The 13,459-nt window shown below is 32.6% G+C and overlaps 8 protein-coding genes across 8 annotated transcripts, besides 3 other annotated features; 6 read left to right on the top strand and 2 right to left on the bottom strand.

Moving 5' to 3' along the window:
* Positions 1-293: part of a mobile genetic element that runs on past the window's edge.
* A 170-nt stretch (positions 294-463) lies between these two features.
* On the top strand, positions 464-2,786 carry TVAGG3_0899870 (silent information regulator 2 (sir2)-like protein; the record flags this gene model as incomplete). Its single annotated transcript, XM_001304315.2, has 1 exon — positions 888-1,997. The coding sequence occupies one exon, from the start codon at positions 888-890 to the stop codon at positions 1,995-1,997; it is 1,110 nt and encodes a 369-aa protein (XP_001304316.1).
* Positions 2,787-4,110: 1,324 nt separating this feature from the next.
* On the top strand, positions 4,111-5,041 carry TVAGG3_0899860 (phosphoglycolate phosphatase protein; the record flags this gene model as incomplete). The annotated part of the gene is made up of 1 exon (XM_001304314.2): positions 4,127-5,014. The coding sequence occupies one exon, from the start codon at positions 4,127-4,129 to the stop codon at positions 5,012-5,014; it is 888 nt and encodes a 295-aa protein (XP_001304315.1).
* Positions 5,042-5,339: 298 nt separating this feature from the next.
* On the bottom strand, positions 5,340-5,799 carry TVAGG3_0899850 (profilin (actin-binding protein) family; the record flags this gene model as incomplete). The annotated part of the gene is made up of 1 exon (XM_001304313.2): positions 5,416-5,784. One exon carries the CDS (start codon positions 5,782-5,784, stop codon positions 5,416-5,418), a length of 369 nt encoding a protein of 122 aa, XP_001304314.1.
* An 864-nt stretch (positions 5,800-6,663) lies between these two features.
* TVAGG3_0899840 (uncharacterized protein) lies at positions 6,664-8,012 on the top strand (the record flags this gene model as incomplete). Its single annotated transcript, XM_001304312.1, has 1 exon — positions 6,664-7,707. The coding sequence occupies one exon, from the start codon at positions 6,664-6,666 to the stop codon at positions 7,705-7,707; it is 1,044 nt and encodes a 347-aa protein (XP_001304313.1).
* Positions 8,013-8,186: 174 nt separating this feature from the next.
* On the top strand, positions 8,187-8,887 carry TVAGG3_0899830 (H2A histone acetyltransferase protein; the record flags this gene model as incomplete). Its single annotated transcript, XM_001304311.1, has 1 exon — positions 8,203-8,847. One exon carries the CDS (start codon positions 8,203-8,205, stop codon positions 8,845-8,847), a length of 645 nt encoding a protein of 214 aa, XP_001304312.1.
* A 374-nt stretch (positions 8,888-9,261) lies between these two features.
* On the bottom strand, positions 9,262-10,131 carry TVAGG3_0899820 (uncharacterized protein; the record flags this gene model as incomplete). The annotated part of the gene is made up of 1 exon (XM_001304310.1): positions 9,262-10,131. The coding sequence occupies one exon, from the start codon at positions 10,129-10,131 to the stop codon at positions 9,262-9,264; it is 870 nt and encodes a 289-aa protein (XP_001304311.1).
* An 80-nt stretch (positions 10,132-10,211) lies between these two features.
* Positions 10,212-10,248: a mobile genetic element.
* Positions 10,249-10,585: 337 nt separating this feature from the next.
* Positions 10,586-13,459: part of a mobile genetic element that runs on past the window's edge.
* Positions 10,682-11,548, top strand: TVAGG3_0899800 (organellar and viral DNA polymerase type B; the record flags this gene model as incomplete). The annotated part of the gene is made up of 1 exon (XM_001304309.1): positions 10,682-11,548. One exon carries the CDS (start codon positions 10,682-10,684, stop codon positions 11,546-11,548), a length of 867 nt encoding a protein of 288 aa, XP_001304310.1.
* TVAGG3_0899790 (KilA, N-terminal/APSES-type HTH, DNA-binding family) lies at positions 12,413-13,240 on the top strand (the record flags this gene model as incomplete). Its single annotated transcript, XM_051251252.1, has 1 exon — positions 12,413-13,240. One exon carries the CDS (start codon positions 12,413-12,415, stop codon positions 13,238-13,240), a length of 828 nt encoding a protein of 275 aa, XP_051076826.1.

Below are 13,459 nucleotides of genomic sequence, written 5' to 3'. Positions count from 1 at the left end.
ATATAATTATAAATACAATGAAACATATTCGAAATTGAAAAGAATGACTTTTTCTGTTCTTTCAATCATTCAATTTGAATTTTGCAATATTGGATTTCGCAGTAAATAGCTATTAAAAACAACAAGCAATTTAACATACATTCAAATTTATTTGTGTGATATTCAATCTTCTCAAAACTTATAATTTTCGGCTATAGCATGATTATATGCTATATAATATAATAAACCTATAATAGTATCATTCTTTCAATTATTTGAAGAGAAAACCGAAAAAATCTATTTTCGGTCTATAACAGAAAATATTTCGGAGGTAGATAAAATGGTTTTAATAAACTAAGTACATCTGAATATACAGATTTGAAATATGTAATTAAATCTCCTTTCTAAAATTGAATAATGTCAATTTTTAGTAAAATTGGAATTTATATATCAATTAAATAATTGACCTTGGGCTATAAAATATTCATGATCTCGTTTACAAGATAATTGAATGAGCATTCACAATTTAATGGAACAATTTAATAAATTAAAAATAAACTAAGAATAGAATAATTAGAAATAAGTATAAAAATAGTTAACTGATTTTTGTAACCGAAAAATTACGATCGTACAGATTTCTAGAATGAAACTTAGAATCAGATTCCAAATATATCAATAATTATCACGACCGATATTTTCAAAATTGTGAGAACAAAAATTTTGTGTTTTTAAATTGAGCAAAATTATATCAACATAACCTCATAAACAAAATACTCAACCAAATAGGACAGACAAAAATTTTCCCTAACCGTTTGCTCTCAAAAAGGTTAGGCCAAGCTCTCAATTTTTTTGGTCGATCGACAAAATTTGTGAGAAAATTACGGTTGAGTTTGTTGTTTTGAATGCCCATGGAAGAACAAGTAGCAATGATGAGGCCTGTTTCACATTTCGCCCCTCGATCGGTACTTTTCGATGGACTGGAGTATGGAGCTGATCCAAGAGAGCTACTAGCTTCTCTTCTACAGAAGGATGTTAGCGAAATTACAGAGTCTGAAGACATGGTGTGGAAAAAGTTGTATGACTTGACCTATCATGGCGGCATGGCAGCTTCACAGAAACCCATTCTCGACAACTTCAGCTCAGTCCTTTCGCTTATTGAAAAGTCCAATAAAGTTGTCGTAATTCTCGGAGCTGGTGGTAGCGTTGGACCAGATTTTCGTTCCGTTGGTGGACTCTATGACTCAATAGCCAAAGATGGCGTATTTGACGATCCATGTCAAGTTTTTGATCTTGAGTATTTTCAAAAGGATCCATCAATTTTCTGGCGTTACGCTCACACCATATTCCCTGATAGACAGCCTAAGCACTCAGCGGCTCACTATTTCATTCAAGAATTAGAGAACCGCGGAAAACTTTTACGTCTTTACACACAGAATGTTGATGCTCTTGATATTGGCGTTCCACCGAAGCATCTCCGCACAGTTCACGGTTCATGGAGAGAGTCATACTGCATGAAATGCGGTGCACTTCATCATATTGAGGACATCAGAGATGCTGTCGAGAAACGCGAGGTGCCAACATGCCATTTCTGCGGAGGTGCAATCAAACCAGGCATTGTTTTCTTCGGCCAGTCCGTAAATCTTAACGATTACGAATTGGAGATGGATGCTCATGCCGCTGACCTCCTTATAGTCATTGGTACATCACTCAGGGTTGCACCTGTATCAGAAATACCAAAACTTATGAAGAATGTTCCTTCTATCCTTATTAATAGAGAAACTGTTAAGTGCGACTTCTCTGCAGAGCTACTTGGCGAGTGCGATGATGTTGTTAGAACTATCGAGTACGAACTTGGATGGGAAGCTGACGAAGGAGTCAATCCAGAAGAGATTCAAACATACGGCTCAAATCAGTTCATTTTCCCATCCAATTCGGAGCTTGGAGCAAGGATCGAGACAACATCGCGTAATCAGTTCCTCGTCACTTCAGCACCTGTCGACGTTGACGACCTTAATTAGCTGTATATTAGATATTTTCTACTTTTTGTTTTGTAAATAAATATAATCTGTCATATTTGAATTCTCTCAATTTTTTCTGAGGAATTTACAAAACTGGGCGAGAATATTGAAGACAATGAAATTTCTGTACTTTAATAATCATCATTGGTTTTCTGGTTGAGTCTTGGATCTATTTCAATTTCTCCGGATTTCGATGAATCACCGGACATTTGGCTGATTGAAATTTATGTCTGCAAAAAAGTAGAGTTGTGTAGGTTTCTCAAATAGAGGAACTCTTGTTAGGAGTAGAAAGTGTGAAATCTGAAGAAATGGCTTGGATTTTACCTTCAGACGAGTGACATATTGACAGATCCGAATGTAATCTAAAAGTTGCGATGTAGATCAGATGAATTACATTTGTATACGTGGAAACAGTTATGATAATAAGTGAGGAACTGCTCTGCACGGGTTCAATGTGGTTCGGATACTTGTGACTCTCTGTGTGAAGCGAAACCGATAGTAAAGTCTTGTATTTGACCTGTATAAGTAGTGCTAGTAATCTTTTGCGCGGAGTATGATTCAATTCTAGATAATATTGAGTTTGCCTTGTTGAGAATCGGTTTTGACTGTCGGATACCCGATGAAATGATAGTTGACATAATAGCAAGTGTAACTCTTGGTGTTTGGCTGTGTTTGTGGATGAGGAAACTTACGAAAACTTCACTAAAAAATTAATCCAGTAAAAGATTTTGAGAAAAATTTTTTCAGAATTTACAATCGTAAATTTACAGAGGGGAGATGACTTTTTTACCGATCATAGCAGATTAATACCAGGAAGGGAGACTGACCCCATGGGAAGCTCTGGTGAGCTGATGCATTTCATTTTGATATCAGTCATCCATGCAAATTTTCAGAATTTGGATGTTGTTGACATATAATTTCAGAAATTATCCATAGATTTAGGATATTTTAGCGGAACATTCACACAAAGTATTCAAATTTGAAACGATATTTGATTTCTGCTACATTATTTATTCATCATCTCATTATATCTCTCTAAATTCGATTACATTATGCTGCATACACTATATCATCTATGGGTTCTATGAATCAAATGATATTTTATGATTTTCTTTGAGAGATTAATTTGTGATTTATTTGTCTTCTGATATGGATAAGATAGGAAATTTTAATTCGTGAATTAAATTCCTTAATACACACCACATTCCTGTTCATACTTTTAAAAATCTTGATTGATAAATAACTGCACATTATGTGAGAGAGTTGTGAATATGAAATCATGACAAAACGAGTATTCGCATTAATCCAGTATATTAACAAAGAGATTTTGAGGCTATATTGATAGCATTTCTCTCATAATGACAAACATTTTTTCATAAGATCTTATGTAATATGATTATTCTTTGTTAGTTCTCAGTTTTCTAATATATTATTAGTGAAGTTTGAGTTAATGGTAATGTTGGGAGCGTGATTTATAACGAATATGATTATAATTATCGAACATTAAAAATCATGTATTATTAGAACACTATATCAGCTCGTGCATTGTCATATTTCTGGCATATCTTTTGATTTGATTGTTGATTTGTTCGTCAAACATTCAAACCTTCAAATTTTTCTATGGAGAAATACCAATTAGCTTCAGTCATGACAGACAAGTATTTAACGACGAACAATTAAATTTATAAAACCAATTTTTTATGAAATAAATGTCAAAAAAACCAAATTAAAAGCAGAAATACAACCTTATTCGAAATTGCTATTGAGCCAAGGACGAATATTTTTATTTTCAATGGATTGAGACAAAATAACATCAACAAATTCTTTATGATTTTATTAATCTTATCAAACACAGCATAATTTATTTTTGAATTAATTTCAACAAAAATATTTTATCGTTTTGTTAATAGCAAATGTATTTAAAAATACTCAATATCAATCAACGAGTAATTTTTAATAAATTACATGGTCGATCACAACTCAATTTTTATGCATTCACGATATTTCTAAACAAAATCTATTTTCTAATAGTAAATACTATATCTAGCAGATTTGAGGTCAAAATGATGGGCGGTCATTCAGCTCTTAATAAATTGAAGGACGACATTGAATCATAAATTTTAATCAAAATGCGTCCTATCAAGAACGTCTTGTTTGATGCCGATGGAGTCTTATGGGTTGGTGGAAAGACAATCCCAGCCGCACCCGATGCAATCCAAAAGCTTAGAGAAATGGGCTTAAATGTTTTCGTAGTTACAAATAATCCCACACATACCAGACAAGCAATTGCTGACAAAATGATGGGAAGAGGCTTCAAGAATATCACTAAAGATATGATTGTTTCTGCTGGTTATGTTACTGCTCAATTCTTAGTTTCAAAGGGATTCACAAATCAAAAACGTAAAGTATTCGTTGTTGGTGAAAAAGGATTGATCCAAGAGATGAGAGATAATGGAATCAATGCAATCGGTGTTGATGATCTTCCAGATGATCCAATAGAAAACTTAAAATTAGATCCAAGCATATTGGCTTGCGTTGTCGCCTTAGATATGACACTTACCTATCGTAAACTTGCTATTGGTAACCGTGTCGTTGTAGAGAACGATGCAATGTTAATTGGCACAAATTGTGATAACGCATTGCCACTTGGTAACGGTGTTTTCGTCCCAGATGCATTTCCAAACATTCTTGCTCTCGAAAACTCTTCTGGCAGAAAGGCTATTGTTCTTGGCAAGCCTTCTCCTCTTATGTTCGAACCATTACACACAGTTCGTGGCTTAGACGTAGGAGAAACCCTTATGGTTGGCGATAGACTTAACACAGATATCTTATTCTCTAAGAACATCGGCTCTCGCGGTTGTCTTGTCCTTACCGGTATCACAACACGCGAAGATGCAATGTCTGTTCCAGTCGAAGAGCGTCCAAACTACATTTGCCAGTCAATAGGTAATATCCCAGAACTTGTTGAACAAGTTAATGCTGAATGCGAAGAACTTAAGGGTTCTGATTATGAATAAACATATCTATCTTCTATTACAATATATTAGATATACACATTAGATGTTTTTGACTAATATGTATCATGTTAAGGAATTAATTCATTACAAACAAAATTTGAGATTTTTTTATTGCTCGAAAACTCAAAGATATGACTTTGAATTTAACAAACACCTAATGATGTGATTTAAATTTTGAATTCTGTTCTACATCATTTATTGATCAAGTTTTTGATATTTTTATCTAAAACGAAGTTCTTAATATTTACAATAATTCAATGGGATATGATCATTTTTGATTAAAATGGAATAATCAGGTTGGTAATAAAAAAAATAAAGGATATATATGATATGGGGTGAAGTATTTAGTTTAATATATCCCAAACCAATAGCTAATGGTTGGTGTAGATGTGGTTCTCTTTTTAAAGGTTCGATCCAATGAGATAATTCGAAACCTTAGCAACAGCACCAGAAAGGGAAGCTGGATGGAAATCACCATTGGAATAGCCAGCAATGATGAGGGTCTTAGTCTTCTGGAGGACAACAGCTTGCTTGCCTTTCATTGCAAAAACCATTTCGGAGTTTGCACTATTGCAAATAAATTTTTGGTTGCCATACATGAATCCACTGAGAGCTGGTGATGGGTCAGTAAAATAAGTTGTGTACTTAACAAGTTCGTCTGCTGTAGCTGACCACTGGCCCTCAGAAGCACAAAGGGCTCCCTGTTGGGTAATGATAGCACATCCTGTGGATTGAGTCTTAAGTCCGACAAGTTGATCGTTCCAAGACATTCCTTGAATATTAGTGAAGTGATATTTTGAATTTATGCATTACTGATTATTTGAATTTCGAAATATTATTATCAATAAGGTATTCCGCATTTAGAAATCATCCAATCAATAAGCTCTGAAAAGTTGAATCTGTTGAAAGAAAAATTGTGATATTTATATAAAACAGAGAAAACTTATTTAAGGAATTGATAGTATTTTTAATCAGAAATAATTGATAATGAAAAATGTGCGGCTGATAGTAAAAATTGATTTGTAATTGATTTTAACAACAATTCATAATAATGGTTGGTAACAACATATCAAATCAAAAGGGAATATAAGATTTTCAAGGATTTAGGAGAATATTTATCGTTGAAACAAACAGATGACACAAAAAGTATAGTATATATGAATCATCAAGGCTAGCGATAAGGTGATTTCTAGCTTCTTGAATCAATTTTTCACTTTTGAGAGGAGTACAATTGAAATGAACAGAAATCCTTAAGCATTTTCAATTTATTTTTACCTTTTTTGTAATTTCTAAATACGGCCAACAGATAAAAATTAAAAACTAAAAGAAGTTTAAATTTTGATATAGAATTCAATTTTTTCATACCATAAAACACAACATCGATCTTTTTTATAATCAGATGATTTATCTTTTTCTTTTCAAATTCATGCACGTTTCATAATTGAAAATATTCCTATCTATTGAATGATTATTTCATTGATATATAATTGAGATATCAAAATTGCGGATTTTAAAATAAGGCGATTTTTGAAATTCATTTGAATATCTGAACCAATAACCGTACTAAAATAAGGAATAATCTAGAACGGATTTTTAATTGTTTTTACTAATAATTTTTTCCTTAATTTTTGTGTCATAAAAATTTTAGAATGTTTTTTTCTCTCTTATTTCAAACATCGCTTTGCGAATGTCCATCAGATCCACTCAAACTAACTACTACAGGTCAGCATATGTTCGCTATGGTTGAAGGCTCTGTTGTTTGCATGCAAGCAACTGAAGATAATACAGTTCTAATTTTTGATTTCATTGGCAATGCTACTGCTACAGTTTGCATCAATAACAACGATGGAGAATGTACAGAAGTAGGAAAACTCGGTCTTTTTGGAAATAACACCAATATTACTGGAATTTGGTTTGGACGCAATAAAGGATTAATTGAAGTTACAACACAACATGTCCTTACGATCAAATTCACATATGCAATATTGCCTACTTTATGTGATAAAATGCTAATCACAAACACAAGGAATTACACTATCAATATTTCTAGGAGTGATTTAGACAAATATGTGTATTTTTGCTTTTTCGCTGCAACCTATGGAACATATGCTTACAAAGTTTCATATAACGTTTCTGATGATGATAAGCTTCATATCATTCGAAAAGACAATGTTCCTAGAAATTATGGCGGTCTTAATCGCTTTTCAGGCAATTCGGTAAAGGATGATCCAATAGTTATTACATTAGACACAACAAACGACGCTTTATCATCAGAATTGACTATATCATTGCTGGGCGAAGATATCATCCCAGATACAAATATAACTACATATCTAAATGGATCTGATTACGCGTTTTTAAAAGGACAATTTCTTAACGACTTTCCACCTCCAGAAGTTGATGATAAGTACAGTAACATCATCTCAATTACACTAATTGTTATATTTGCCGGATGTGGCGTTGGCTGCATCATTTATAGAATTGTTTCTTATTACAAGAAAAAGAAAATGCGTGAATTGCTAAGAATTGAACGTCTAAAGGCACCAAAAAGAAGATTCAGAAAGATTATTCATAATAAGCCAAAAAACGAAGCAGAACCAATGGCTTATAACGATGGAGAGGCTGATTTTGTTTTAACTACAAATAACGAAGCCTACAATATGGCAACTCACGATGATCCTCATGAATTATAATTATATATTGTTATGTTTTTTATAATTTTTATAAAATGTACTTTGTTTTTTTATGTTAAATGCATGCTGTTTTTCTATTCATCTGATTTAAAGAAAAATTACAATCATTGATGGGAAAAATCAAAATCAAAGATGTTTTTTTATTAATATGTTGAATTTTCTGAATATATATTACAGCATGCTACTTAATACAGCAACGCATGAATGTTATTAAGTTTTCATTAGAATGAGCAGATTATTATTGAATTTGATTAATGTGATGCCTGCTTCGGAGGAAGAGTATATTTATTTCCAACCAATATTCAAATTCATACATTCATTTCTATAGTTTTTTGACAAATTCTACTAAAATTTCAACATATTTTATATGTTTTTTATGTGAAAAAGCGAATTTTCCAGGGTTACAAGGATTACTGACTGTTTTATAAAAATAAAAAGCTCATTCTTTTTTCAATTTTAAACGAACGATATGTAAATTTCTTAGTTCGCATTCCAATGTCGTCTGATAAACTAAGGAAGGAACTTCGTGAAAAAGCAAAAAAGATTTCAGAAAATCAACAGAAAGTCAATGATGCACAAGCAATTATTGATTTCATGCCTTCCATTCCAAAACTTCTCACCTTCGACCCAGAAGGACTTAATTTAACATTAACATCACACAACAAATTGCCAGAAGATATATCTGAATGGGCCATTAATTTAACAATTAAAAATATGAGCGAAATTTATCAGAAGTCATGGCAATGGGACGAAGAAACAAAACAAGAGGAAATATTAAACAGAAATGCTAGGTACCTTGTTGCATATAAAGGAGACGACGATCCTGTAGGTTACATCCATTTCCGTTTCGAACAATTAGACGGCGATTTTGTCATTTATATTTACGATGTTCAAACAGAACAATCAGTGAGAAACTCTGGATTGTCGAAATTCTTGATTCAAGCCGTTGAATTGATCGGTTTGAAAATTGGTGTTCAAGCATGCGTTACATTCGTTTTCAAAGAAGATAAAGAATACATGGCAATATTAAATGGACTGAATTATCAATTTCACCATACATCTCCTTCAGTTTATTGCCCAGATAAACCCGAAAAATATAAACATGAGATATTGTTTAAGCCATTGACAAAAACAAATTAGAGGTTAGATTATTGTAAATATTTTCCTTTTATAAATTTAATTTCGCTACATTTTTATTTTTAATTTCAATATCCTTTTTATCCAATCAAATTTCTCCTTGCTTATAGATATTACATGCAGAAATACATTAAGAATATTGAAAAATTACATTAATTTACACGAGTGACAGATTAATTCTATTCGAAGTTCAAATGCTGTGAAGAATTTAATCATTATTCATATTTTCTCATATATAATTCCCCTTTGTTGGTCAAAAATCAGAGTAATTCATTATTTTCTTTTATATTCAATAATCAATTGAATGATTAATACAATATATACAATAGGAAGGAGTGAATTATTTCTAAAAACGAGGAATTATTGAGAATAGAATATGCAAAGATTTAACAAAAAATAAAAAACAAAAAAAAATTATTAAATATCATCCCACTCGGTCATATCATCAGAATCATCTGTGCAATACTGCCGCATTGATATCACCACTTCACCAGGACCTAAATTCTTCATATCATCTGGTCTTGGATATTTCCGCGGTCTTCCTCTCTTTCTCTTTATGATATTTCCGAATTCATCTTGGAGTGGAGGTGGTGCAGGTGTTGGCGCCTTTTTGACCTTTGGTTTCTGTGTAACGGTGGCATAATAATAATCATCTTCAGAAAACTCGAAATCTTCGTCAAATGACACAAACATATTGTTGGGAGAGCTTGGCTCAGCAGGGCAATGAAATCTAGTAGACATTTTTGAGGAAGAGTGATTCCGAGACTCTGCTTGTCGAATCTTTTCTTCAAGTTGTTCTGTTTGTTCCGCAGTGAGCTTATCAGAGTAGTGATCATAGGCCCTTGGCTTCCAAAACTTCGGTATTATCTGAATAGGCTCAATAAAGTTGTAGTTAGCACGCAATTTCCTTTCCTTTCTCGTTATTTCACTAAGACCTTCCTCTTTTCTAACAAGAACTGCGAGAGCTGGATGTCCGTGACGCTTGTCTATCTGTAATTCTATTCTTCTTTCAATAACTTCAAGTTCAAAATGTAGGTCTGATAATGCTGTGAGGTCATCTGTTAGTTTTACACAGGGCGATGGTGTCCTATGGGGTGACTCTTCAATCCACTCAGGAGTTGCAACTCTGGCAGGTCGAAACGGTGAAATTGCACGAGAACCTGAGCTACTGCATGGAACTGCAAACTCGACTGAAGGAGAAGATTGGTAGCCAGAGTGATCAGAACACATATCGCTATCAGAATTCTTCGAAAGAATGCTCACAAAGCCCGCGGATGACCCGCTCATATGCGATGAGATGAAAAAACCGCCTAAGTTTTATCAAAAATTTGACAACTATTGTTTGTCTCACTTTTTACTTTAAATTGTAATAAACAGAAATTCATCAAAAGTGACAGCTCTCAATTTTTTGACATTTGTAAATTCTAAATTGAATGAGAAAAATGAAATAATACTAAGCATAATACAATATTCTAGATTTAATTATAATTAGGAAAAAGTTAGTTTTGAGAGTACTTTTCATAGGCATATAGAATGAAATCTTCTGAAAAATAATATCACATAAACTCATATTATTTTCTAATATATAACTATTTTATATAAAAATCAAATTCAATGATCTTAAAAGCGAAGGATAAACCTCAAAATTTACGAATATAATGCTTATCTATCATAAAACCATATGAAATATCAATTTTTGCTTTACGCCTAATTTTTGACGACAATTAGCAAAAAATGTTAAATTTCAACAATCGGCACAACAACAATTCAAGCCACGAACGGCGGGACTCTGTTCACAACTACAGCACCAAACTCGTTAGTCATGAATCCTACGTCAATGTTAGTAGAAATGAAAAGCTTCATTCCTTCTTCATTTACTTTCAAAACAGAAATCCAGAAGATAAAGCAAGAACTTTTAACAAGTAATTTAGACTGTAGTGCGAAAGATGAAACAAATGAACAGTATCTTTATGAAATGGAGGACCTCATCGACCATTTGCCTAAACTACCTGAAATTCAGCAGCAAAAACTAACTATTCCTGAATTCGACGAAATTGAAGTCAAAGCAACTGACTCAGTAGAAATTAAGAAATTCATACGTAAAGTAAATTATGAATTCCTTGGTTTTCATTGCAACCATAAAGTTATGGACAAAGATTGCGACATGGTTTATAAAAATATTTCTGACCTTTACAAATCCGAAGAATTTAAGACATACGATAACTTTGTTTCATTAGTTGCAAAATGTGTATGGCAGATAAGAGATAAAGATAGAAGAGGTAAAGTATGGAATGAACAAATAAGACCCGCTATGTTTGAGATGAAGAGAGCAATTGACGCTTTAGTTATTTTAGCTGGTAATGTTTCAATGTATAACGCAAAAACGATGCCGCAATGTTCAAAATGTAAAGCAGCAATAAGAAAATATAACTACTCAGTCAAAGAGATAGAAAGAATGCGAAACGACTATGCAGACTTAAAGAAAGAAGCAGAAAAGCCAGCAGAAGATAAAATGGATATGTTGACATTTCTTAATAAAAACTATCCAACAGCAGAAGATTTCCTTCTGTCTGACGTCAAGAAGAAGTATAAAGAAACTTTCGGCATTGTTAAAACTTTTGATGTACTAAAAGAAGAAATAGAAGCTACGAAATTGTTTCGGATTTCAAATATACATCGTACAATTCATGTAAAACGCTTGTGAAAAATTAGGTGAAAAAACAGGTGAAAAAACGGGTGAGATCTCACCTCTTCACCTCAATTTTCTTTTTGGTCAAAGCTTCCACGAGAGAAAAGATTCCTAGAAAAGATTCCTCATTCGCTAAGGATTCCAAAAATGAAAAAATCATTGATTTCGGCTGAGAAAAAACAGCAAAACCCTTCTTCCACGGGAACAAAGAAATAAAGAAGAAATAAAGTAAATTTTTTATTTATTCCCGTGGAAGATAGAGCACTTTTATGACACTTTTTATTCACGACAAACAAGACAAACAAAGAAAATAAGAAAATACGGCGCTGTCGCGGTTCGAACCACAGACCCTGACCCCTCCATAACACCACCTGAGACCACTGTGCTACGTAGCCTGTCGACATAAGATTTTATAAATTGCATATTTGACGTAAATTTATTTCCATCTGGCTTCCCACCGCATAAGATATTCATACGTGTTTGTAAGACATTCATTAAACTTCTTTTCTATTGCATCTAATCTTGCGTTATTTTTTTCAATAACTTGTCTGTATTCTTCATCATTGTTAACCAATTTTTTATCTACAAATTTTATTAGTGTTTGATTCACTTCATTATGATAACGGTCATATTCTTTCAATACGTAAGTGAAGACAAAATGCGTCGTACCTTCAATCTTAAAGCTTAAAGAACTTTCAACACAGTTTTGAGGGTCTGTCAGTGCGTCAATGTGATAGTATTCGAAGTCAGTCAATAATCTTTTTAAGGGCATTTCATACAGGATAAAATTTAATGTTGTGAAGAAATAGTGTTTATCTCAGAAAAAATAAAGTTAGTTTTATTTTTATTTATTTTTTTATTTTGTATGTAAAGACAGTAATGACAACATCAGAGAAAACAACAACAGTTATAGTCCATGAAGCTATAAATGAAGAATACGAGTACATACAATATAACAAACAGTTACGTCTCATTCGTTCAGTCAAAGATGACATGTACCAAATGCAAAGTATAATGAATGCTCTTCGTTCTACAAAGCAAGCATATCATTGGTTTGAAAACCAACAGACAAAAGAACTTTTAGAAGAATTTCCTCATATGATTGCTTCCCTCGGAAAACCGGGGGAAGAGATTCCGTATGAAAATCGCAAGAATTTGGCTCCTGGTTTGAAAGGTTATTATGTTCATAGACTTTTAGTAAACGCTGTAGCAATGTGGGCTTCACCTCGTTATGCTTGTTATATTTTCATGATGTTAGATGAACTATATAAAGCAGAACATGGAGAGATGGAAAAGAAACTTCAAGCAAAAGATGAAGTCATTGAAGCAAAAGACAAAAGCATTCAGAAAAGAATACCACGTTCAGTACCAAAAGGAAAGGAAAAGAGTTATAAGTATATGATATATACTGAAGAGTTGGAGAAAGAAGAAGATAAAGATATGGTTATGTTGCATTTAGTCAGAAGAAACAACAAGAGCTTTTATGACTTAGCTAAAATATATAAATCTGACAGAAACTGGTTCTATCGTGAAAACTTACCGATTTCAATGACACCGAATGAGCAAATAAAGGAAATTGTCAAAAATACTCTTCCTCAAACACACTATGACATCAAAGGTTGCACAATACTTACATTCAAAGAAGACTTACCATTACTGAAGGAAAAAATAACAGAATATTTCGATAACTTCAAAGAGGAAGAATAAAAAAATCTAAGCTAATTTTATTTTTTTATAAAATTTTATCTCATATGAAAGAACATGAATTTAGAATATTCGGAACTCATGACAGAAGAAGAGAACGAACAACATGTAAAAGATTATGCAAAATTTCTGAAGACATACAAAGCATTTAAACAATATCTAAATGCTTCTAAAGATTATGCAAAATTTCTGAAGGTATATAAAGCTTATGAAAAAGCGTAT

Source organism: Trichomonas vaginalis, chromosome I (genome assembly GCF_026262505.1).
Source record: "Trichomonas vaginalis G3 chromosome I, whole genome shotgun sequence".
NCBI classification, from domain to species: Eukaryota; Parabasalia; order Trichomonadida; family Trichomonadidae; genus Trichomonas; species Trichomonas vaginalis.
This window is presented reverse-complemented; position numbering and strand designations above follow the sequence as displayed.